Below are 26,405 nucleotides of genomic sequence, written 5' to 3'. Positions count from 1 at the left end.
TATATACCACAGCATGTAAGAAATGCACATCATAAATCATGATCGCTGTGTGCTGCATGTTGTATAAGCTTGGATTGATAAGACTTCTGCCTCTAAATGCATGCTACATATAAAACAAGGCAATAGAAGTGTAGTTGTTTGTATTCTACAGTTTGCTAATATTGGTAAGTGGGACAAAAGATACAGTAATTTTAAAATATGTTTTTGAAGGCATCACAGAAAAAGCAGATTTTAATACATCTGAGGTTAAAAGTTCTTCAGAAGAGCTATCTTAGGTGTGTAGAAGTGGGAACAAAGACAGTGAAAATGGAGAAGTGTGTGAAAATTTAAGTGGGTGATCAGAGGCAAATTAACATTTAGGTATTGAATGTTACATTACTGCTTTGGTGATTGTCAGTGAAGAACTGAAAAAAGAAAACAGGATGATTATTAACTCTATTCCTTTCAAATGTCAAGTCTTTTAAAGAAAGACATCATTAAAGATGCTTACATCATCTTTGACAAAGAGAGAATTTGACAATTTCTGTTTTGAATGTCATTTGGTTTCTCAATTGTTTTTTATATTTATTTTCCAGGATCCTCTTGTGCACTTACCAGAAGATATGGTAGCAAGAGCTTATAATATTTTTGCCATCACATTTAAATATGCAGTAGATATATTAACATGGGAAAAAGAAAATGAATTGCCTGGCCTAGAAATGATGTAAGTATAGTATTTGTCTTCTACCTTTTAGAGACTTGCAGATATTTGCAATAGAAAATGCAAATTCTGATTTTAAGTACATTTTCTGCCTTTTGTAAAATTGTCAGGAATATTTTGTAGACAATAGACTAAAATAATTTTAATAGTTTTGTTTTTCTTATGTTTTTTACTTTTGTGATTATACAGCTAATCTCTCCAAACTTCTTTTATTTTGTGTTGTACAAGAATGCTGTGTAAACTAGAAGTTGATTTTTAAAAATTACATAACTTTGAATTATATAAATGTAATCCTTGCTTTGAAGAGAGAAGAGTGACACTTACTACTGCATGCTGTTTAATGATGAAGTCCATACCTATGAACAAGTTATTTATACTCTTCAGAAGGCTGTCAATTGCACGCAGAAGGAAGCTATTGGTTTTGCAACAACCGTAGATAGAGATGTAAGTAAATTAATTGCTAGAACTTTTAATTATACTTACCCTAATGTTTATTTTATATGACTACACTTACTTTAGTTTGTTTTCCCAAAGAGTGTGGTTAATGTGATTGAGCTCTCTGTGTCAGGCCACCCTAAAATGTCTTAATCCATTGGCCCATCCAAACCAGACCTTATATTGAACATATTTTTCAGTGTAACTGTATTCCAGTAAGTCTTGTGAGTGTAGATAGAGTGTCTCTCACTCCTCTGTCAAGGACAGGCAGCAGCTTTAACTCATGCCTTACTGTACAACTGGGAGCTGACATTGAAAGAGCCCCTGTATGTGCTCCAAATGTGGGAAATGCTTCTCAGAGTAACACCAGTCAACTGTGAGGGATAAAATCCATCATAGACTGCTTTTGTTCCGGTGCTCATGGAACTATTTGTGGGTTTTTTTAATTTAATTTTCTTTTTCAGAATTGTCAGATGATAATGGCAGGGAGAGGTAAAGCATTTCATACAGCATTTAGAAAGAGCAATGAGTTCAGAATCACTACATGCTGAATATAATTTTAACTAGTGTGTCGGTCTCAGAAGCACTCTACCAGCTGTGTTTGTATTCTGGATTATGTGCATTTTTAAAGAAAGGGACACTTTGCAGGGACTGCTGCATCTTGTTATTTGAGCCCGTAAGGAGTTGCTGTGAAAAGGAGTGTCCTTTTCTGTTGTTTTGTTGGCTCCTGCCTTTTTTTGTGGGGGTGGTATTGGGGAGGTAAGTCTCTTCCAAAATGACAATGAGAGTGTTGCTTTGGGTTATTAAAGTACTTCAGGAAGGTCAGCGGAAAAGGAAATACAGCCACTTGATATTACTTAACACTGAAGTAGATTTTGGTTTTGTATTATCACTATTCTATTTTTGTGATATCAGTAACAAAAAGATTCTCATCTGATCCCTGACTTGAGTACATGCTGTGTATTGTAGGATGCACTTTGGCGATATTTCCCTACTCTTGATCCCTGTCCTACATCTAAATAGATACTTGAATGCATATATACACGTGCATATGTGTATGTATGTAAAAGAAATGAGAATGTTATGCCTGAAACCATGATTTGGCATCAGACCAGATCTAAAATCGCAGTAAGCTATTCTATCTATAATACACTATAAATTCAATCAACCATGTATTTGAATGTATGTATTGACAGTATAGAAAACCTCATACAATACAGAGACCTTCCAGTTTTGAAATAAACCAAGTGTATGTTTAAAAGACCAATTGACTTTCACACCTACTTTTAAAAAGGCATTGAAATGCCTGAAATATCTTTAAATTCTACCAAAACTAATGATTGATGCATTAGTACTAAAGATAAGTTTTTGGTATTTTAAATAAAAAAAAGTGTGATGGTTACATCTTAAAAACAGTATTATATATAGGAAATTTAGTATAGCAGGTAACTGCATATATGGTATAATTTCATATTTTTTTTTAAGAGAACAGGGTGCATTTTGGGAATGCAAGTATGTAACTACATACAATAATTTAAAAAATCAAAATAGCATGAAAGCAAGAGTGGTTAACGTGCATCTGAAACTTTTACTGTATCTTTTATACTAATGGAAAACACAGCGTTTGAACTTCTTGTTTAGAAGCTGGTAGTAACCCTACTTCTTTCCAAATTTAAAGGGACGTAGGTCTGTTCGATATGGAGACTTTCAGTACTGTGATCAAGCAAAATCAGTAATAGTGGTAAGTAATATTACCTACTTATTTCTCTCATCTTAAGCAAAAAGAGGCTTTGCTACACGCTGTTACCGTAATGACTCTTTATATTTTAATAATATGAAGTGTTGGAAATACTATTTATATTATGCGCAGATAGAGGTATCAAAATACAGGTTTATGTTCTGTTTTTGTTTTCTCTACTATGGTCTACTTGCACCTAAAATCACTTCCTAAAAAGTTCCCAGACAACTTTTCCCTTGAGAAAACAGCGTTTGATCACGAACTTCAGATGTAATCTTTTAGAATTGCATGTCAGCTTGGATCAGTGAAGTTAAACTATTTTAGTTTTTCTCCTATAGTATGAAGTTGTCTGCCTCTTTCACAGCCACAACTATGGAAATTGTTACTGATTGAATCCAAGGGTGAAATTACAAATACACTTTCATTTTGCATGTGTGTATTTATATGTGTATATATATTCATACTATCTCTATATTACAGGGTTCTTCCATTTGAGAACGTGGGAATATTTTCTATTTAATTTTCCCTTAACTACTGCAGTGCAGTACTTAATCATATGAAATAAATAGTTTATCTATAATACTGCTACCACTGAAAAACAAATGCTGCAACTAGAGTTACTGGCCTTAAACTGTTTAAGGTGTTTTCAAAACATTAACATATCTTTAAAGATAAAGTTGTGCAATATTTTTAACTTGCCACCTACGCATTCAAAGAGGAAATTAAGGTTACTAACACAGACATGAGGGGAAATAGAAATACTTTTTCTTATTTTAACTCTGTGTGTTTAATTTGTATTCTTGAAAATATTCTGTGGACAATCAGTTTCTTTCCTTAGTGGGCTGCTGCGTGACACGCATACCATGTTGTGAGGAACAAATATGCATGGCTGTCTTAGGTTGTGCGTGGGACTGCTTATCAGTAAAATGCAGCAGATCAGTGTGTACATTGATAAGAGGCCAAGAGTGGAAAATGGATTGGCCTAAATATGTTGATATTGCATAATAAGGTCCTTCAAATATATAGGGTAAACAAAGTTCAGACTTTTTTTGTTTTGTTTCTTCCTTATGTAGGTGTTAGTAATTAGAATATGTACTAATAGTATAAATTATTGAAATTAATCATAGGAATGCTGTGTTTCTGTACAGAAATAATACTGATCCTCACTTAAATATGCATTACCTACTTTTTTGCTTTTCTTTTTAAGAGAAATACCAGTCGTCAGACAAAGCCACTGAAAGTACAAGTTATGCATTCATCTATTGTTGCCCATCAGAGCTTTGGTCTGAAGCTCCTAACTTGGCTTGGCAGTGTTATTGGATATTCGGGTGAGCAAACTTGATTTTTTTTTTGGGATAAGTTAGAGAATATTTGTGAGGCAAGCTGAATTCCTGAAGCAATGTTGTCTACTTATTTCAGATATGTAATACATATGGCAAAGCTATTAATAACTTGTCAGACTTCATTCTTTTTTCTCTTATTGAAGTGCTGTTTTGAGTTCTAACTTCCATATGAAAGACCCCACCTGAAGTACTGTGTTCAGCTCTGGGGCCACCCAGATTAGAAGTTCATGGAGCTGTTGCAGCGAGTCCAGAGGAGGCCATGAAGATGAGCAGAGGGCTGGAGCACCTCTCCTATGAGGACAGGCAGAGAGTTGGGGTTGTTCAGCCTGGACAAGAGAAGGCTCTGGGGAGACCTTAATAGCAGCCTTCCAGTACCTGAAGGGGGCCTACAGGAAAGCTGGAGAGGGACTGTTTACAAGGGCATGTAGTGACAGGACAAGGGATAAAGGTTTTAAACTGATGGAGGGGAGATACAGATTAGATATAAGGAAGAAATTCTTCACTGCGAGGGTGGTGAGGCTCTGGAACAGGTTGCCCAGAGAGGCTGTGGATGCCCCCTCCCTGGAAGTGTTCAAGGCCAGGCTGGATGGAGCTTTGGGCAACGTGGTCTAGTGGAGGGTGTCCCTGCCCATGGCAGGGGGTTGGAACTAGAAGATCTTTAAGGTCCCTTCCAACCCAAATCATTCTGTGATTCTGTGAAAGTGTTGCCTGTCTTAAGTAGTCTTCTCAGATACTGTTTTCTGTTTAGTTGCTGTTGAATGGAGGCTGAGAATCACTGTCAAATCCTGTATGTCAACAAGCTATTTTTCAGTCCCTAGTTCTTTTTAAATTAATGCAGTAAGCTGAAAATAACCTGTCTGATTAGATAAAATGAAATTATTCAGAAGTAATTTGATGAATGATGATGAAAGTGATTGCTTCAGGTTTTTTGCTAAGTAAAACAGAGAAAATGCAAGGATGTATGAAATTTTTTGGGTAAGTATAGGAGCCAACTAAGTATTAATCAGATATTTACAAAGAAGTTTCTTCAAAGGAATCAAGATGCACACTATCATTTTTGTGGGAAGGCTCTGTCCTTGTTTTGTCTTGGTTCCTCCTTTGTCCTGATCAATCGTAAGGCTGAGAAGATGTGGAGCATGAGGGGAAATAAAAGGAAAATGTGTCAAACTGCTGATATGTAGAAATGTAGATACAGTCTCCAATGCACTTTGTGTTCTAGGTGTCTGTAAATGTTGGCAAGAATTATTAGCAAAGCATGTTCAGCTGTAATATTGCATATATGTTCTGTGTAGGTGCAAGGTTTCTTTGGAGATTGTATGTTTTATTAGACTGATGGTTGAAAAACTAGCCAAGATTTCAGGCACAGGATGTCTATATTATGTTGAAACATATATCATGTTATATATGTATGAGATACAGATACAACATGAGAGATAAGTAGTTCATGTTTGTATAAGTTAACTTTTACAGCTACATAAATCAAACTTTTGAAAAGTTATGGTGGCAGTTTGTTCAACTATTTGCCAGTGTTGCTGGCAAATAATAGGTATTAATGGAAGGGAGAGACATGAAGATACTTAATTTCTGCAATAAATCTTCCTTTCAATGTAACATGTAGGCAGGCACTGTCCATTTCATTGTTTGAGGCCAGCCAGTTTTGTGCCATAGTCATTTGTGCCAGATACTGAAGTCACTAATTTTCAGTACTAAATTACAGGTGCAAAAAAGTAACTTCAGTATGTTAATGGAGTATCAAATTATAGATGGAAATGTTGAATTTGTGTGTGTGGTGCTTCTGAAATTCTGCAGAGTTCACTTCATTAAATACAATGTCCTTTATGATTCAGAAGGGCAAAAATAATGTTTGATGCTAAGCAGTATGCATATGTTTTGGCTGTGACCTACGTGCTCAACTGCTTGAAATCCCTTACACACCTTGGGATGCAGTCTTGCAATGTACTTTGGAGTCTGGTTTTGTGAAAAAGTTGGTTTCCCTTAGCTTTTTAACAGACACACCCAAACGTCTAGATTCTGCTCGATCTTTTAAACAGCCTGAGACCATTCGTCTGTAATATGGGGTGATAGAATTGCACTGTTTAGGTGATTACACTTAAATATTCCTGACCAAAGGGAGACTGGCAGGTGGAGGGGTCTTCTGCTGTGCCGCAGTTAGGTTGGCTGATTGCTGTGAAATGAGCGTCAAACTCCTTATAAGGGAAAAACCTTACTCTGGAATTTTGTCACAAGCTTGACTACCACCGCCTTTCTAGCAAATGTCAGTACTTCAGGAGTAAGCATCTGTTTGCCACTTGTTGAACAATGCATAGTTTCCATTAATTTGTTACACTTCTTGACAGGAGTTGGAATTGAACTCTGCAAGGCAAAAAACCCACCCCAAACTGCTATAGGGGTTCAGGGACTGTATAGAATTATGCCACGCAGCACATGGTATGGTATACGTGGCACTAAGCCGCCGCCAGCTCTGCCTAAGCAGCTGAGACTGCTAAGCAGTGTGGAGAAATAAGGGCTAATGTGTTTAAATCATGTAGTTGTGTTAGTGAATATGCATTACCTACGGTGCGAAGCTAGGTTGAACGTTGTTAATATGAGCGTGTCTGTGTTGTGTTCTGTTGCAGATGCAGGCTTGTCTGCAAGTGTATAATGACTTATTGATATAATGACAATTATTACTGCTTTCCATTAGGGGAAAAAAATGTAGAGAAGCTTTAAAATAATAGCAGCTAGTAAGTGTAAACAAAAAACTCATATATGAATATGAGTCATTTCCTATATGAATTATATTTTCCTTTTGATAGGACTCTAAACACAAAAAATATAACCTAGAAAATTAGCCTGCTGTATAATTATTTCTTATGTTAGTAAGCCAGCAGCACTTTTTGATTTGATAACTTTGAAACAAATCATTGTGTTTGGCAATTTTTACAAGGTTCCTAATATTCCGTAAGGTTAGTGTGAAACTTGCAAGGTATGAAATATTTGTGTTTCTGTCAGCAAAACATAAGCAGTGTTACTCAGTTGTCAAGGAAAAGAGGGCCCTATGGCTTTTACCCTGCTTTATGAAAATTCCAGTATGTCAAAATAATGTGCAAGTTTGTGTTTAAGCTATAACTAACTTACATAATTTCTTTTCATTAAGATGGCCTTCGTCGAATATTGTGTCAAGTTGGTTTACAGGAGGGGCCAGATGGTGAAAATTCTTCTCTTGTGGATAAGTTGATGCTATATGATTCTAAGCTGTGGAAAGGTGAGTTTTCTCAAACTTCTGGAAAATACTGAACAATGCTACGTGTATAAGTTTTCCCTTTACCATATCTGCTAATGTTTGATCATTTTTACTGTGGTGCATTCTAGATAAAATTGCCTGTTTTGTGATAATCTGTCTTTTCGTGATGCACTCCAAATGTAGTGAAGACAAGAACATAAGGAGACCATTTGGAGATGGGGTTGGTTTTAGATCTAATTTTTCAAAGTAGTCTGAAATTAAGCCTGTCTTGAATTGGCAGATGATAGTGATAGTTAAGGGAAATTGCATAAGCAATAGAGTGATTTGGGGGTTGTCTGCTTTATAGGATCTCATCATATATGTCATATCTACCAAAATGCCTCTCTTTAAGGGACAGGCCAGAGGTTTTCTACTTTGACTTGTGTTTGTGTTCATGAGGTATTCTTAAGTCTTCTGAGAACATTCAGGGAAAACTACTGTTCTGCTTTTGAAGAGTCCTTAAAATTTTAAAAGCCTGATTGAGGTAATGGGATTGGCTAGAAAGTTATAATTTTGAGGAAGTGGAGATAATTAATTTCTTTGCTGTCATGGATTCTGTGTCTGATCTGATATCCTGAAAGGGCACGTAAGGCCAGGTGTAAGAAAGAAGCACATAGAAAAGGCAGAAAATTATGCAATATACCTGTCCTTACCTTATTTAAACATCAATACAGTATTTTGAAGATTGCTACCCTTCCCCCCAGTATCTTTTGTTGTTCTTCAATTCTGAGGTACAGATATCCTAGAGAGTAGTAACATCTCTTTGTGGTCTGTCTTGGGAACTTCTGGGAGCAGCAAGGAAAGAAGTAAGGTGAAAAGTGGATGTAGTATGGAGAAAGTGATTGTTTTAGGTTTTATCTAATACCTTTGTCTTGTGTGAATGAATCCCTGGCACTCAGATTTTACTTTTTTTTGACTGCAAATTTTATGGTGTGAAAGGTAATACTTTTGTGGACCATTATAACATTTTTAATATAGGTTTTGTTAGGGTAATGTCTTTCATGTGATCAAGGAGTAACTTTTGCATTTCTGTTTCAACATGAATAAGTCTCTACTTATTAATTTATTCCATAGTTACTCTGTATTAAGGAAAAAACATAATGGCTTTTGACTTAAGTGACCTACAGAAAGAAATGGTACATATTTGCATGTATTTCCAAGCTACTTACAGTCTATTCTCATTTGTATTGATGATATTCTCTGAAGTGCTGCTCAGACAGACTAGAAGTCTAGAGGTAACTAAGCTGATTATTTTGCAGTGTTATTCACAACTAACAAAATTTATTGCAGTTCCCAGGACTTCTTATAATAGCCTGCTCTTTTTTCCCTTGGGCCATCCAAATCCTCTGTTTATCATGAGAAGGAATAGAGTTCTGTTCTTGTTTGCCTGACTTGCTTTATATTTGAAGGTTTATGTTCCCATTTGACAGCTCAATGTTATTTTATACAGGAGTAATAAATAATGCCACTTGAAGAATTTTGTTTTACATATTCTTTGTCCTTTTCTACCACCTGACAGACTTAATCAAAGCAGCTTCTGCTCTGAAATGCACACTTCCCTCATTCTGTGAAAGTTTACTTTTCTAAATGTTTCCATAATATGTTTATAGAAAATAGTGACATGCAATATTTCATTCATTTTTCTTGACAGGAGCTAGAAATGTGTATCACCAGTTATTCATGAGCAGTCTACTTATGGATTTGAAATACAAGAAACTTTTTGCTATCCGCTTTGCAAGAGTAAGTATCTTTCTTACAAAGAGCCATTAAATGCTAAACTGTTTAGTGAAGAGAGTTTAGTTAGCATACAGTGCTTCAAATGAACTGTTATCCAGAATTTTTTTCCTTTTTTTTTTTTTAAATGAAAAGTTGAAATGAAATGCTGACTACCTTATTTCTGTCTTCAAAATATTAGTTATAATGACATCTTATCTCCTGGGAAGAAAACGGGCTTTCCAGGCTCCCCAGAACTAAAGCAGTTCAGATGCTTTTTGTCTTCGCTGTCAACGATGCAGTCACTTCTTAAGAGCTAATCGCTTCTCATTGTTGAGGTGTAAGCTGTTACAGCACTACTCAGAAATGGTGCTGAAGTTCAGTTATGCTGATTGGTATTTCTGCAGTAACTAGTATTTGAAATGCTTTAAATCAGCACTGCAAAACTCTGCTCACTCTGCTGAAGACAAGTAGAAAATAAAATATTAGCCTTTATTGTGAAAATGAGAGTGAGTAGATCTCATGTGTGAGCAGATTAAGTTGTCATGTTCTTTGTAGAAAATATCTATATAATAATCTGTAAGAGCTACTCTTCCCTTTATCATGGCATTAAAGTTTCCCAGAGCAGACATTTAAATAAAAAAAAACACAGGTCAGTGTGGATTAGAGGTGAATTTCCCCTTGTTGTTTAGAATTACCGGCAGTTGCAGAGAGATTATATGGAGGATGATCACGAACGGGCAGTATCGGTGGCTGCTCTGTCTGTCCAACTCTTCACTGTACCTACTCTGGTGAGTAGTGCCTGTCTTTCTTTTAAAAACTGATAGTTGGCACTCCTTGCCTTTTTTTGCCTCCTTCTTAATAGAACTATGAGCGATTGCAGAGTGATTTTATGAAAGATGACCACGACAGAGAGTTCTCAATTGCTGACCTCTCGATACAGATATTCACAGTGCCTTCTCTTGTAAGTACTAAAAGACCAAAAAAGGAAATCTTTATTTGTTAAAAGCAACTTGAGGTTCTTGAATCAAGGCTGCAGATTTCTTTTAACGTTACTGTGGAAATGCATGGCACTGCTGCTGCACAGCAGTCAGACTGTTTACATACATTGCTATGGGTTTAGAAGTTAAAACATTCAGCATTGCATAGTTTGAGTCTGACTTCCCAGAGTGGGCTGAGTATTTTTGGGTTTTCTTTTTACGTTTTTCTTGTACTTTTTTTTAGAAAGGTACTCAAATGTTTATTTAGAGACACAGACATAACATTTAAATTCCTCATCATACTGAGCCACAGTTTCTGTTTGTAGAGATCTACATTATGGTTTGCGTATCACAGATTCAGAGCATACCATTCTGGGGCAGTTTTATGAATGATCCACTTTACATTAATTTTCCAATCAACACAAGTGCAAGCAAGAATTCTCATGATATTCCCTATTTCCTTCGGTACTTCTAGACTGGGACGATGCCTTCTTGCAGGTTTCCAGTTAATTTTTGTTACAGTGCTTCAGGCACTGGAAATATACTGTACTGGAAATAAAAGTCTGATTTTCATAGCCAGAATTGTTTAAAAAAATGAATGCTTCTGAATCCTTCCAAATGTAATCAACTTAATTGCGCTCTAAAATTCAATAGTAGCATGGCAGTTATGATACTAAGCAAAGTTGTTTTTCAGTTTCCTAGGGCTGGATGTTAGTCATGGAAATTCAACAGGACCTCCAGATTTTGTTTCCATGGTTCAGGGCAATATTGTGTTACCTCTTTTAATGTTGATGCTTTCAATAAGAATGTTGCCAGTATTCAGATTTACAGTTAGACTTAACCAACTAGTACTATTCAAATGGTTATGGTATTATTTTTCCCTTTGGCAGATGGTGTGGTAGAGTATGTGTATTAATACACTTTTTTTTAAAGGAAATTCAAACATTTCCTTAGAGGAGAATAATTGCAGTGTCCCTTTTATATGTTTTCTATTTCAAAAGCCTGCAAAAAAAGTAAACCAAATTGTTTTTAACTGTTTTGTAGAAGTATGGAATGGACATGACATGGAAGTAATTATGATAAGCTCCTACCATGTGAAATAAGAATTACTTTTTATATATTTAGAGCCCTTTGGACTCAACTGAATGAATAAGTTGAAGAATGAAAATTCACACCATTGCTCCCCTGTAACATTTTCAAATGGATCTTAACAATTTAAGAGTTTGAGCTCTGAAGTAACTGGGGTTGTTTTGTTTGATGGAGGATGGGTGGTTGTGTTGATGGTAATTTTTTTGGGGGGGGGATATACTAACCATTAGATTACGTTTTTCCCCCCTGCAGTAGCATTTTAGAAACTGTATTTTTGAGTATCAGTAGCAACAGTAGAACCCAGAAGCTCTAGTTAACCACCACAGTGTTGTTGAAGTAGATTAGAGTAGCCAATCTTCTTGAATCTACCAGCCACATACTAAGATCCTCATGGGATCCAAGAACTGCAAGACTCATCCCATTTACCTGGGAGAACCAACAGAACAGGAGAGTTCTGGAAGAGCTCACAAGTAGGAGATGGCAGTAACTTCTTAGTGCCCCTGGCTCTGTTGTGGGGTTGGGTTAGGTTACTTCAGGTGTGGAAGATGATCTTTGTCAGACTTTGCAATGCCTGTTGATTTGTTTCCTACAACACATGAATATGTGCGGTAGCCCTTGAGGGGAATTATAAGTCATTTCACATAATTTCCATGTGGAAATTGCACTGTACAGTTCCTTAGCAATTCAGAAGATGTGCTGTTCACCACAGTGCTTGACAGTTTGTAAACAGAAAGCAGAAGACTTGTCACTCCCCTAAAGGGCTCATAATTAAATTACATGAGAGGAGACAACACATACTTAAAGGGAGGTCCAAGTTAATTATAAGACACATAATAACATGTGTCTTGTGTCATAATTATATAGGTTAGCAGGAGCCTAACCATAGTCAGACTTCTGTACAGAAGAGATCTGAAGAAAGAGATCTGGATTATGATAATTTCTGGCTAGTTTACTTTTTTTTTCTCCCTTTAAATGTTTGGAAGATTGGCTTTCAGTATGGTTTTTCTGTTTTAATTACTGATGTAACTATTTTTGATAAAAATTCATGTATTTTATAAACTTTATGATGCAATGTGAAACTCTTGTTAGCTGTGTCTGTTAATTACAGCAAATTTCAATGTACTTTGGCATAGGCTCGAATGCTAATAACGGAAGAAAATCTCATGACCACTATCATCAAAACTTTTATGGACCACTTAAGGCACCGTGACATCCAAGGCAGGTTTCAGTTTGAACGTTACACTGCTCTGCAGGCTTTCAAATTCAGGCGTGTTCAGAGCCTTATTTTGGATCTCAAGTAAGTATATTAACTATGTGCTGATTTGATCGATTGAGGAGGAAAAAGCAAAAATAAAATTAACTCTTGGATCTTTCTAATGTACCCAGGTATGTGTTGATAAGTAAGCCAACTGAGTGGTCAGATGACTTGAGGCACAAGTTCCTAGAGGGTTTCGATGCCTTCTTAGAATTACTCAAATGTATGCAGGTATGTAAATCTCTAAATTACAAAATTTTGCAAAATTAAAGCAGGAAGTTAGCTATCATGATATAAAAATGCAGGAAATTTAATGTACTCTTCATTTTATAACTTCAGTGCAATGTAACTTTTGGAGTCGTCATGTTTTCCTGAAACATAACATCTCACCTGACTTTTTTAAATTCAGTTTGTAGAGGGCAGTAAAAAGGAAGAGCGGTTCAAAAAGAAAAATGTCATTTTGGGCATATTTTGTAGTTAGGCAGACAAGACACTATTGTGTGAGTGAAATCTGGTCTTAAGTAACTTTCCCTCAGCGAGAGCTCCAGTTACTACTTAAGTGTCAGCAGGGTTGCTCCTTGTATTGAGGAATATGTTCCTCACATATAGACAGACCTCTTCACTGTGTTTGTTTTTTTTTTTTCCCCCAGCCTCTTTGTGTGCTATATTACTTTAAGAGGAGTACTTTGAAAGCAGTGCAGCTTTTACGAGGGCAAATTGACTGTATGATCAGTAAAGTATAAGTCAGAATCACTCCCATTTTTCAGTACTTAGCTGTTGTTTTCAAGAGACTATCACAAACAGACTATGTTGTGATCCTCAGATCATGCTGGTTTTTTTCTTATGCCGAGAGCTGATCGGGTATTGTAGTACCCAATCTTTAGTTGGTACTTAACTGCATTTAATATTAATAGCACATCCCTAGAAAATGCATTCAAAAAATAAAATGTGTATGTAAGGTAATGTATGTATACTAACATTGTTGTACTGCTCATAATACTGAAATCTCTGCAGGTGTTAATAATAAATAGAGCTCATATCCAAAACCTTTCTTGTCCCAATATTCTTCTCTTCAGCTCCTGTTTCATTTTCTTGTTATTACTTATATGTGTATAATTCCTTTTCTGATGGTTCCAAGCTTCTTTTTTCCTATTGTAGCAATGATACATTTATAAGGACAAGTAACCACTGTCTCACACTTACGCTAATGTTGTCAACATAGTGATATATTGTTGAAATGCATATTTCTTTTTGTTCTAGGGTATGGATCCAATAACTCGTCAAGTAGGACAACACATAGAAATGGAACCAGAATGGGAAGCAGCATTTACATTGCAAATGAAATTAACACTTGTTATTTCAATGATGCAGGATTGGTGTGCATTAGATGTAAGTTGTTTTTCCATACGAATATATGAAGGGGAAAAACCCCCAAACCTTAATATGTGTAACAATTGAGCTAAATGCATAACTGCACCATAAGCCAAGATTATCTTCTCTGAGCAAGTGCAAATCTTTTCTGTATTTAAACACATCTTTTATGGCTTGAACTGACCAATTCATAAGAATGTGGGTAAGTCTTTTAAAAAAATATTGCAGAGGTTTCTGTCACACATTTGAAAGTTGTGATCACCACAACACCAACAGGTTATAATTTTCAGAGAAGAGGGAATAGAGGAATAGGCCCTGGATCTACCAAACACTGCCTGATTATAGATCAGGTTTCTGCTCCGTAAGTATTTCACGTTTTAGGAGTACAGAACGTCAGTATGGTAAAATATGGCTGTGGAACAAGTGAACCTGGAATATTTGAACAGTCAAGCTGGCTTTAATCTGTCACTGTTAGTTAATGTGCAGGTTTTACTATCCTAGCGTGATCATTGCTCAGGAAGTTCCTGTAATATCAGTTAACAACAAACCCCCAAAAAAACTAGTGGTTGTTTTTCTAATCAGACATACTGGTATGAGTTTTGCAATCTCTGCCTTCCTTAATTCAGCTCCTTTTGTTGGATTCCTTATCTTAATTTTGCAGGACTGTTAATAATGGTAAAACCCCTAAACCTGTCAGACCTTTTTGTCGGCTGTATTATTTTCCAGAGCTCTGTCTTTTTCATAACCTCTAAACTGCGATCTTTCTTTTAGGAAAAAGTGTTAATTGAAGCTTACAAGAAATGCCTGACTGTCTTGATGCAGTGTCATAGTGGTTTTACTGATGGAGAACAGCCTATTGTTCTTAGCATGTGTGGACATTCAGTTGAGACCATCAGATACTGTGTTTCTCAGGAAAAAGTTAGCATTCATCTCCCAGTTTCTCGTTTACTTGCAGGTATGAAAGAGTTTAAAAATATTTCAGGAAATGAAAAATGTTGTATAAATGCGATTTGTATTTGTGTGTACATAAGGAACCACGCAACAGTTGTTTAAAGTCTGAATAGGATGCATTTCGACCATTTTCTAGCTGTTTGATAGTCTCTAGGCAAAATGTTCCCAAGCATTGGAGAAGCTGTTATCATTTCAGGCCTGGAGGGTATTGTCTCACGCCTCTGGATTTGTCAGTGGGGTGTGTTGTAGGCAGTTACTGCTGCTTTTGCTGCTTGAGTGATGTGAAAGAAATGGAACAAAATATGGACTGTAGTTGACTGTTTTGAAATATGTTTAGCTGTTGGATTGAATAGACTAATCAACATTCTGTTAGAGAACAGATTTATCATACAGATGTGTCACCAGAAAATTAAGCTGTCTTTCTCTGTATATTGTGCCTCTCTTGTTCAGCAGTCGTGTTGAAAAAAGGTTGATGAATTCTAGTTTACGGATTCAGAAAGTCATATGATAAAAATAAATTCACAGGTAATGACGTGAAAAAGGTGACTCCTAGGTAAAATACTGTGCAGCTCAGTGTCAAATAACTTTGGATGGTTGAATCTTTAAGCAAAACTCTTGTAACTCTAAAACAAAGCAAACCAGAAAACCCTTATGTATTTTGTAGGGGCCTCATTGTATTTCCTGACGTATTTTATAAACCTCTGAGGACTGATAGAAAGGATGAGGTATCTGTTAATTTGTCCTGATAGATCAAGGACTCTTGTCGGTCGCTGAGGGGACGCAACAGTCAAATAAAAGGGAAAAATCTCACTTGAACTGCAAGTTTTATACAGATACAATGGGAAAACTTTAATTCTCCTAAAATGTATGCTTTGTAATATGTCTCTTCAGGAAATAGCTGTGTAGCTCCAGGGTGATAAATCTGCAGACTTACTCATAGCTGTGTCCAGAAAATGGTCCGATAGTAAATTAGATGACCTTTTGTGTCCTATTTGAATTATATAAAATACTGTGTATAATATTATGTATGTATGTTTCATGTATTTATGTAGGCTTGCATGTTTTGCTGAGTAAAACTGAAGTGGCATATAAGTTTCCAGAGCTGCTACCCCTGGTATGTAATTAAATGTGACATATTCATTAAATAGAATTATTAATACTGAAGGTGAAATCGGTCATGTAAGTGTAGGATATTATCAAATAAAACACAGCACCTTTTTGCTATGAATTCTGTTCAGAGAGACTGTCTTTAGTAGATAAAATTACCTCTTAGAAGATTAATATCTAGATATTTATGACTGGAGAATAAGCAATCAGTATTGCTCTCTTAAATAACTTAAGACTCAGGTTAGAGGTTTGTATTTTGTTCTTCATGCATTACCTTCTTTTTGTAGTTAAAACTTGTTTTAGGAACTCCTAGCAGGACCTGATTTCTTCTCCTTGGCCTACGTTCTAATTTTCTTCCCCAGCTTTTTCTTGCTTCCTGCATGTTCTTATTGATATGCTGTTTTTTTGAAGGGGAAGTTAAAAAGAACAAGATAATTTAAGAGAAGAAAATGTAAGTGAGAGAAGAAATCTCCCTGTCTTTTGAAAGAACCTTTGAATGAAAGAAGGCAGATGACAATGTTATTAAATTCATGGTGTTGATGTTTTAAAACACAAAATGTACTGTCTTTAAACTAAAGCCCTTTTGGAGTACTTCTGTGCAGCAAAGACAGAATGTAAGGTTGGTTAACAGCAATTGGGTAGATTATGCATAGGCTTATCAAACCTTTGTAATACCTGTATTGGATTTGCTTCTCTTTTCTATTGCCAAAATATTTTAATGATCACAAATACATCCTCCTTAATTTTGGTCCCATTTTCTTTTCTCTATATATATCAAAATATTGCATTTTCTTAATGCAGAGTGAACTTAGCCCGCCAATGTTAATAGAACATCCTCTACGATGCCTAGTCCTATGTGCCCAAGTGCATGCAGGGATGTGGAGAAGAAATGGATTCTCCCTTGTTAATCAGGTAAGTACATAGTAGCTGTAGAATCACTGTTTTCTGATAACTCCAAGATAATTTTGGACCTCAAAACCTCCCCTTTCTGTATTGATTTCACATTTCACTTACATAAATCTTGTATTGCCTCCCATAAGGTAGGCATTTGCATCAGCATTCGCATTTTCTGAATATTGGTGCTTTTAAAACTGGTCTTTGATTTCTTAGTCAGAAGTTCCTTTTTTGTTTCAGGACTGCCACAGTGCTCAGTGAACTTAGTGCTCTATGCATAAAGAAGTTTTAGTATGATGCAGCTAATGACTCTTACTTAGCCTTTTTACTGTATGCTGTCCAACAGCAGCACGGAGTGCAGAATTAGATCTGTGCATCTTTGGTAATGCTGTCATCACCTTCACCTAAAAGTGTCTCAAATATAAAAATACATGCTGTTAAGATATTATTACTATTTATGTTTATAAAGTAATTGAAATCTGAAGACCACCCAGAAGCGTTAGAACCAGTGTAGAACTGAGTGTTTCTTGGCTTTTATCTCTCATACTTCGCTCATACTTCTGGAGACTAGCTGCATCCATTTCTAAACTTTTATTCTCTGTGTTTGTACGAATTAGGTCTTAGGTGTTTCAAGCATAATAACTATAAAATGGGTACTGCAGTGTCAGTGCCACCCACCAGGGTGATGGTCTAAAGTAATCTTCTCCGCAAGACATAGATTACAACAGAAATAGGATTTAGTTCTGTGAGGTGTTAACTTGATTTATTTGCAAGAAACTTCCTTCCCTCCCACAAGCCCCCATCTTCATTAGATAATTGCAATGCACATGTACTAGGAGGCTGAATTAAGCTGCTCAAACATATTATATTCTGACATTTCTTGCCTCTTAACCTGAAGAATCATTGTAAGGTGATGTCTCTCATTGTCATTGTTAAAGCAAAAGGAACTCTAGTTATGTACAATTATAGCAGCGCCCATATTACTGTAGACACCCATCAAATCTGAAATTTCAGCATAGCTTTTGATGGAGAAATAAGTCTCTGTCTTAATTTCCTCCGGTTGGCAGCATCTTGAAGTTAAGAGCCTGGTTTAGTTTAGGTAATATGGCTCCCACACTCCTTTCTCTTTCCTTTGGCTATGGAGAGCTTGTGTTCAGCCAGGTCCCTTGGGCTGTTTTCCCTAAAGATAGGAATAGGCATCTGTGTGTGGATTATTAGTGTGGAGAAGAGAGGGGAAGGCATGCCTAGCTCTCTTCCGTGTAATTCTGGTGAGAAATGGTGTGTCCCTAGTGGAAAGGTTGGCATGCTGAAGATTGTTCCCAAGCAGAAACTTGACAGCCTCTTTATTTTCTCTTAATTGTGGTAGAATCAACCTTTCCTGCTTTTCAGTGCTGTGCAGTGATTGTGATGTTGCTGCTGCTTGGTGCAGTACTGTTGAGTTCACTCCCAGGATGGTTTGGGTTAAGTATGGTTTTATCACAATATTAACATTTTGCTGAAACTGGCAATTCCTGAAAGATTTTTATCTCAAATAATTAAAGAGCAATTCATGGAGCAATGAAAGAACATTTCTCCAATTGCAAGGGATTTCTCTCCTGTGAATTTCAAACACTTAATTGCTAAACAAGTAGATATATTAAAACATAGCCCAAAGAGGTCCGCAAGATTTTTTCCTTCTAAGTGTATGCAATCTAGACATTAGATAATACAACCCTGTCAGCAACTATGCTTGTTTTGTGCTATATAAAAATGCTTTTTTGCATACAAATAGAGTTGTATAATTTTTTCAAATCACGGATAAATTTTTTTGTTTACTAATACTGTATAACAAAGTTTATTCTTCCAGATTGAAAATAAGTCTAGATTAAATATGATGTTTATTAATTATTGTGATTTGTTTGTTTCAGATTTATTACTATCACAATGTGAAGTGCAGGAGAGAGATGTTTGACAAGGACATAGTAATGCTTCAGGTAACCACATGTACCAGTTTGCATTTTTATCAAGCATTTTTAGGATATGTGTGTATGTGTGTCTTAGCTCCATCAGAACCTTTTAATGACAAGGAAAAAAGTCAATTTTTGTGGAAGGACCTCTATTTTTTTTGTTCTATCTGTGTCTTTAAGGGATAATTTGTAAAGGAAATGCTGTTTTAATCCTTGTTCTTAAAAATATACTGTGGAAAGTTCAGAATTTTCTGTGTAATATGTACGTAATGCTATGTCTTCAAGGATGTAATTTTTTAACTAATGGGTTGTGCTGTACTGACGGTTGTGTGAGTCTGCAGGTCTTCAGTAATGTACTCAATCTATGTTATCTCTTCTCCCTGCCTTCGAAATTGGCATCTAAAATGCTGGGTAGAAAGTGGAACCCCATACAGCAGTTTGTGATTCTTTTTCCTTCAGAAGAAGTTTTACAAATCTGGCAGTCTGCTTAGCTCTGACACAGAGAGGTCTGATGCATTACTTCTACGTTGAGAGTGACGAAAGCTAAAATTTGCGACTGAGGGTGCATAATTCACCGAGGCAACAAATCCTTTCTCAGGAAGTCCCTCAAGTCTTACCTAGAGTTAGCAATACCCAGTATGATGCATATGTCCTGAGTTACTTCTGCTTTCAGACGTGTTTCCCTGAGGCTTCATCTGCCCCTGATTTCTAATGATCATCTGCAGCTACCCGTTTGGGTAGATATCCTCCAGTTTTGTTGGAAATTATTCTGTCTTATAGTCCCATTAGCAAGAGTAAACTATAGACAAATATTTATAATTGGCTAAATTAGGTGCATTGTTTAATAAACAGAAAGAATTTTGGCCAGTAGTTTTGAGAAATGAAAGTACATGTTTGTGGCCACATTGAAACATTAGTGTCCTTCTTTCCAGGAAGGTTTGGGAAGTCTTGCTAAAGTCTTCAATCTTTGTTTTGGGGATTAGAATTTGTTCTTAAAATCTTTGTGCTATATACTAAGTGATATTATGCCTTCTAAATGTTGAGCTGGCAGGAACAGGATTGTAGAGACAAAACCAACCAACCAAAAGTCTTTCACTGAATTTTATTTAGAGTATTTGAGATAGAAGGAATAACCCTGAATATTTTACACTTAAAATGGCATCAGAAATTATTGATAAACCATAGGATCCTGCTTGTCAAACGTGCTGTCACTTGTGTTATTGGAGTCCGAAGAGAGTAAACTTAAGTAATTAAAGCTTTGTGCTCAGGATAGAGGAATGAATGTCATAAAGAATATACTGTGAATGTTATATATAAATATACCAACATGCTATAATAACACCCAATCTATTTTCTGATTATAATCACTTTTTTCTTTAATAGACAGGTGTGTCTATGATGGATCCAAATCACTTCTTGATGATAATGCTGAGTCGCTTTGAACTTTATCAGATATTTAGTACTCCAGACTATGGCAAAAGATTTAGCACAGAAAATACTAACAAGGTATTTATGGACTACTGCAGTAGAAAATCTGCAATTTGGTTTTCAAAAGTGTAACAGATGATGTTGTACTGAGACTGTGCAATTGATGGATAAAAAAGCAAAACCTATCCTATTTTAATTTAGTTTGACCGGTTTGAAATACGCGTAAATATTTTCACCTGTCAGACTGGTAAATGTCGGAAACTGACGCATAATTTTTGCGTTGTATAAGAAGGAGAAAAGAAGAAATCTAATTGTGGCTTTCCAGTACCTGAAGGGGCCAACAGGGAAGATGGTGAGGGACTGTTTATCAGGGAGTGTAGTGACAGGACAAGGGGGAATGGGTTTAAGCTAAAGGAGGGCAGATTTAGATTAGATGTTAGGAAGAAATTCTTCACTGTGAGGGTGGTGAGGCACTGGAACAGGTTGCCCAGAGAGGCTGTGGATGCCCCCTCCCTGGAAGTGCTCAAGGCCAGGCTGGATGGAGCTTTGGGCAACGTGGTCTAGTGTAGCGTGTCCCTGCCCATGGCAGGGGGGTTGGAACTAGATGGTCTTGAAGGTCCCTTCCAACCCAAACCATTCTGTGATTCTATGAAGTTTAAGGCAGTTGTGATTGCATTTCAGCATAGCTTAATTTGGGAGCGCTAAGAGTGAAAACAGACAATGTTTTGAAATGCCAAAAAATATATTCAGCATATGGAATTATTTTTTTACCCTTAATTGCAAAATGTACATTTTTGTTTGTTTTAATTCAGGATGTTGTTCAACAAAATAACACTCTTATAGAAGAGATGCTATACCTCATTATAATGATTGTTGGTAAGTTCAGAATACATCTAATCAATTTTTAAAATACAGTCTGGAGTTAGCATTCTTCATTGTCATCTCAAGTTCAGCTCTATTTTGAGTAGTAGTTTCTTCCTGTAGTTCTGACTTCTTTCCTAGGAGAAAAGCCTTGAAACTAGCTTAAACTAACATAATGAATTTTTGAACACTGGTGGGTGAACACAAGATTTCACAGAAGATACTTATTTTACAGTCTTTTGCTTTAAGTTGCAAAAAAAGAGAAATACATTTTTAAAATCATATAAGAAAATGTCATATTTTATTTTTACAGGTGAAAGATTCAGTCCTGGAATAGGACAGGTCAATGCAACGGATGAAATCAAACGAGAGATCATCCATCAGCTGAGCATCAGGCCAATGGCTCACAGTGAGTTGGTGAAGGCATTACCTGAAGATGTAAGTAATTTGGGAAGGGGAGTGGGGGGAAAGCAATTTCAACTTTATAAGGCTGATTGCTGAAAATTTTTCTTATGCAATTTTATGCCACTTAATGTGGAATGGATGGAATGGGAGCAGGATGATTATGCTAAGAGGAAGTTTAGCATGAGTACAGATTAGTAGTTGTCATGGAGAAGGTAGGAAAGAGCTGTAGAAGAATAAACAACATATGAAAGAGGCAGGAGCCTGAGAACTTCTTCAGCTCCTATCTCTTTTTAATACTGTTTCTTATCAGGCCATCTGGCCAGCAGTCTCTGTTGTCTGCTTGTAAACCCTGAATAGACGTATGGAAGTGGGTTGTTGGAGCCATCCAGAACTACAAGCTGTTATATTTTAAAGCCTAACAATTACTGAAAGGACATGGATTCAGACACAGTATAATGACTTGTGTAATGTAAATGCTTCATTTGCATGGACAGAAGCATTTATCTGAATTCTGCTATGAGTGGTTTTGTAGAATAGCAAAGTTTGGGTTTTTTTTTCTCTTTTTTTTAGAATATTTTCAAGTAATCTTTCAAACATGATTTCCAAAAGCAGTCAAAATTCAACAGTTAATATTTTACTGGTAGTACTTTTAGTGATAAATTCTGAAAGATTTTTTTTGTTGTTCTAAATATTGTAAACTTAGACAATTTGAAAAGTCAAATTTTAGGGTAGCATTATGACTTTTTAAAAATAATTTAAGGTTGGATGAAAGAGCAAATCAGGATTTAAGCTAGAGTTCTAAATTGTATTGTCAGTCTTAAATACTTTTTCCCTGGCCTGTTAACTGCTGTGAATATGTATTGCAGGAAGGGGATGGGAATATTAAAAGATAATTTGTGTATGAAGTAGTGTTACATCTTTGAGCTGATTTTTCCTGCTGCCTTTTGTGGTGGTTTTACCATTTTTCAGTGACTTGTCTTTTTAGCTTTCCTGTATTTATTTCATTTTAAAGGCCTAGAAACCAGTAATATTGACTGCATATTCCTAAAATACACTGAGTAAGCTAATTTAGAGTTTTCTTCTGTTACTTTTACATCAGAGTTTGTTAGGACAGGGACAAACAGTAAAAATTAAGCACTTAAAATGGCATGATTTTTTAAAAGTACTTTTTGCAAAGGTGATATTCCTGAATGTATTTTCACGTTAAGTGCTTTCGCATTCTCATGAGTGCCAGTAAAATGACTTTGTACAACATTGGTTTTGCATCCTTATCTAGTGTTGTATGATATTTGAATGTGTTTAATGCAAGAACTACAGTAACACATTGTCTTGCCTTTTCACTCAATGTAGGAGAACAGAGAGACAGGAATGGAAAGTGTGATTGAAGAAGTGGCATGTTTCAAGTATGTTTCCCTTTAATATTTCAACTTGAAAAATGGAATATCCAAACTAGTGAAAATGAGAGAATAGAAGAAAGGGGGCTGGGTCATGGTGTTTTCTCATGGCTTTACTCATGCGCATCACTCTTAATACTGTGACTTACTTGATTTCTGGAATGCCTGTTGAACAGTGTTTTTTAGCTATTCTAGTTCTATTTATGCTCAGATGTTAATAAGAAATGAACATAATTTTTTTAATATATATCTATATTATTTATTTCAAAGGAAACCTGGATTAACAGGCAGAGGGCTGTATGAATTAAAACCAGAATGTGCCAGGAACTTCAATCTGTATTTCTATCACTTTTCAAGGGCAGAGCAATCAAAGGTAACTATTAATTTAACTTTCTGGGGTTTATTTTGTCTTGTGTTTGCTTTTTTCCAAAGCTTTATTCTGTGAAGAAGCATTATCAGCTGGTTAAAAGTTAACTTTTGAAAGTGAACTTATTTGAGAATGTTAACAAAATTTGCCCAACATTTTGCAGTGATTTCTGTGCCACCAGATCCTGCGCCCTATACGGAGCTGCTGAAATCAGTGGGCCTTCAGGAACTTGCCTGAGGGTTCACTTAATGTCTTATTTTACTGAAAACATTTAAACAATCTGTATTTTTGCTTACCTTTATGGAAATTACTATTTTGGCTCAGACTTGTCTTAAAATTTTGTGCTAGAAACAGAATCCAGGCTGGCTCAAGGTGAAAGATTAATTTTGAAGATGCATGCCCTATCTTTACAAATAGAATGTAAGGCAAATTGAAAAGACATGGAAGCTTTCTTGTTTTATTTAAGGCTGGGGAAAAGGGGGAAAAAACACAAACGATGTAATAAAGCATGAGTGCTTTTTTATTAGTTTTATATTTGTACAGGCCTTGAGTAATATTGGCATCATTCTTCTATTTCAGGCAGAGGAAGCACAAAGAAAGCTGAAAAGACAGAACAGAGAAGATACAGGTATTTCTCTTTGAGAGAAGATGGGAGAAGAGGGAAGCACCTATCAACCTGTGTATTGCCCTGACACTTAGACTAACATCCTGTTCTTGGGCTAGCCAGAAATTGGATGAAAATGTAGCAATTTCCCTTATGTCTCCTTGGTTAGAGACAGGAATCTCATCCATCAGAAGGCCGGTTCCATGAACGACTCATTCCTTTGGCTTTTCTGTTACATGCAAGCCATGCTGAATGTTACAGCCTGTTATCTGTAATACTGTTTATGAAGCAACTGTATACTGTATTGGGTTAAGCTGTTAAGCTCTTTGAAAGTCAGACGTTTTAAATGGGTGTTGCAATTTTAGAGATGCTGAAATGTCAAACACAAAAATTTCCCTTTCAGCGCTTCCGCCGCCAGCTCTTCCTCCTTTCTGCCCGCTTTTTGCAAGTCTGGTTAATATTCTGCAATCTGATGTCATGCTGTGCATTATGGGAACTATACTGCAATGGGCAGTAGAACACAATGGCTATACCTGGTCAGAGTCCATGCTGCAAAGGGTATGTCTCCCTGTTTAAAATTATGCTTATGCTAAAGGAAGGAATATGTGTATTAGCATTTTATCATGATTTTATAGATTTGGGTTGTATACTTGTTATCTAACATATCCAGAATACTCTGAGAAATAAATGGTGTTTTCTGATACACAAGACCAAGGAAACCCCTCTGCCTCTGATGCAACTTATTTTTGAAAGTCTGTGGAAGACAGAGGGAAATTTCTAATGGGATGCACATGAGAGGGAAGAATGCCGTTTGAATCCGTTGAAATAGTTAGTCTTCATTGTGATAAAGAACCAGTTCGAGTTGTTGCATATTAAGTAGAGCACATTGATGTTCCTTTTGCTTATATTCAGTTTAGGTTAAATCAATTTAGAAAATATTATAAAAGTACAGAAAATTATTTTCTAACTTGAAAATGTGTCAGTTTTGGGAAACTCAAGTGAGCTGTTTGCTCCTCACTATTTATAATGATCTTTAGAAACCTGGAGTTTTACTGTAGATTTGTTGTCTGTGATGGTCATTTTCTGAGGTGTGCAGAGATAAGTGGTGAACTCCATCAAAGGGATATTCATGTGGGTCAGGTTGTTGGTTTACTGTCCAATCCCAAACTTTTCAAAAATATTGATGGATTTTTAAATAACATTCTGAAATAAAACCCCAGCTCTGAAATGGAGTATTAATTTTTTAATTTTTTGACAGTCAAAAGTGTATATTGCCTTTTATAGCTAAGTTTAAATTCACATAAGCAATTCTGTATAACATAAAAAGTTGAAAATGGACGATGTATCAGTATTATAAATCACAAGAAAAGTTGAAGAATGGGGTTACATTTAGGTAATGTGAGAATGCTCGTCTTCGGAATAACTGTTTGACTAGAATAAGATTTTATTTTTATTTTTTTGAAGCCAAACTAAAACATGCTCAGCTGTTTGAGTATCTCTGTGTTGTTCTCCAAAATGCGTGGTTTGCTAGGGACCTCTCGCTTGCTCAGAGACAGTGCTTTGTATTCACTGGTGCTGTGCGGTTGGACTGCACCTTTCCCAAGTTAACCACTCTCGTCTCGGAAATACCATGCAAAGGTTGACATGAAGCATCTAGAAGAGGTGGCCTATATCTGATGAGACCTTATTAGATAGATGTGATAGACTGAGTTAAATTTTGTCAGGTTTAAATTTTGTATGTAAAAAGGATTTAAAGTGTGCATCATGCTTCTGTCCAGAGACTTGCAATAATAACATGCAATTGCTAGGGAGAAAGCTAAGAGGCACTGACTTCGCTCGCTAGGCAGAAAGGCAAACAGAAAGACACAAGTGGTATAATGTGACTTATATTTGGCAAAGTTTCAGGAATTTGTAAACAAACACTGGTATTCCTGTGTAAAATAGCTTTGGAATTATCTGTGTTCATGTATATTCTTTTTTATATAATTTTATTGTATGACTTCCTTGTTTCTTGATGATTTACTCAAACTGTATAAAGGGATTACATGCATTCTTTTACCTAGGTCTTGCATTTGCTTGGAATGGCACTACAAGAAGAAAAACAACATCTGGAGAATCTTAATGAGGAGAATGTTGTAACATTTACCTTCACTCAGAAAATATCAAGTATGCCTTTCCTTTCAAATGTATAGCAAATTTTAAGTAACTGAAAATGCCAGTATCTCATATTTTATTCTTCTGAAACAGTACTTACCAGAAGAGTATATTTGTTTACCCATCAAAATTTTACAAAGTTAACTCTACATGTGTGCTTTACGTATGTGTAGCTTCTATGATAGTAGCAGTACTAAAGGCCTTTTCTAGAGGAGAAATACAGATGTAGAATAATTCCCAGTAAATCTGATTCTTAATATCTTTAAGTAGCGTCTCAACAAAGATTGCTGTATGTGATCAGGTGCTACAATTGCAAAAGCTGTAGTTGTTTTCTTAAATGGTCTTTTAATCTTGACTATCCCTTGCATTTTTCTGACTGGTGCCTCT

The 26,405-nt window shown here is 36.0% G+C and overlaps 1 protein-coding gene across 6 annotated transcripts in view; it reads left to right on the top strand.

Annotated features, from left to right (window-relative positions):
• UBR2 (ubiquitin protein ligase E3 component n-recognin 2) overlaps window positions 1-26,405 on the top strand; it is a 57,594-nt gene that overhangs the window by 11,728 nt on the left and 19,461 nt on the right. For 4 of the 6 annotated variants that reach the window (XM_054819851.1, XM_054819854.1, XM_054819853.1 and 1 more), the window contains 22 exons: window positions 576-703; window positions 1,006-1,144; window positions 2,814-2,876; window positions 4,081-4,201; window positions 7,374-7,481; window positions 9,151-9,239; window positions 10,078-10,176; window positions 12,415-12,578; window positions 12,668-12,767; window positions 13,797-13,925; window positions 14,679-14,862; window positions 15,911-15,972; window positions 16,767-16,877; window positions 18,767-18,832; window positions 20,189-20,311; window positions 21,046-21,109; window positions 21,408-21,532; window positions 22,850-22,902; window positions 23,164-23,266; window positions 23,840-23,888; window positions 24,268-24,422; window positions 25,928-26,030. In XM_054819851.1, coding sequence (XP_054675826.1) covers window positions 576-703; window positions 1,006-1,144; window positions 2,814-2,876; window positions 4,081-4,201; window positions 7,374-7,481; window positions 9,151-9,239; window positions 10,078-10,176; window positions 12,415-12,578; window positions 12,668-12,767; window positions 13,797-13,925; window positions 14,679-14,862; window positions 15,911-15,972; window positions 16,767-16,877; window positions 18,767-18,832; window positions 20,189-20,311; window positions 21,046-21,109; window positions 21,408-21,532; window positions 22,850-22,902; window positions 23,164-23,266; window positions 23,840-23,888; window positions 24,268-24,422; window positions 25,928-26,030 — 2,338 coding nt within the window. Of the gene's footprint in view, window positions 1-575; window positions 704-1,005; window positions 1,145-2,813; window positions 2,877-4,080; window positions 4,202-7,373; window positions 7,482-9,150; window positions 9,240-9,904; window positions 10,004-10,077; window positions 10,177-12,414; window positions 12,579-12,667; window positions 12,768-13,796; window positions 13,926-14,678; window positions 14,863-15,910; window positions 15,973-16,376; window positions 16,417-16,766; window positions 16,878-18,766; window positions 18,833-20,188; window positions 20,312-21,045; window positions 21,110-21,407; window positions 21,533-22,849; window positions 22,903-23,163; window positions 23,267-23,839; window positions 23,889-24,267; window positions 24,423-25,927; window positions 26,031-26,405 lie in introns of those variants that run through there. The other 2 variants (XM_054819852.1, XM_054819857.1) reach the window with 2 other exon arrangements.

Source organism: Grus americana, chromosome 3, assembly GCF_028858705.1.
Source record: "Grus americana isolate bGruAme1 chromosome 3, bGruAme1.mat, whole genome shotgun sequence".
NCBI classification, from domain to species: Eukaryota; Metazoa; Chordata; class Aves; order Gruiformes; family Gruidae; genus Grus; species Grus americana.
The sequence above is the reverse complement of the archived record's forward strand: the minus strand, read 5'-3'. Positions and strand labels throughout refer to the sequence as shown.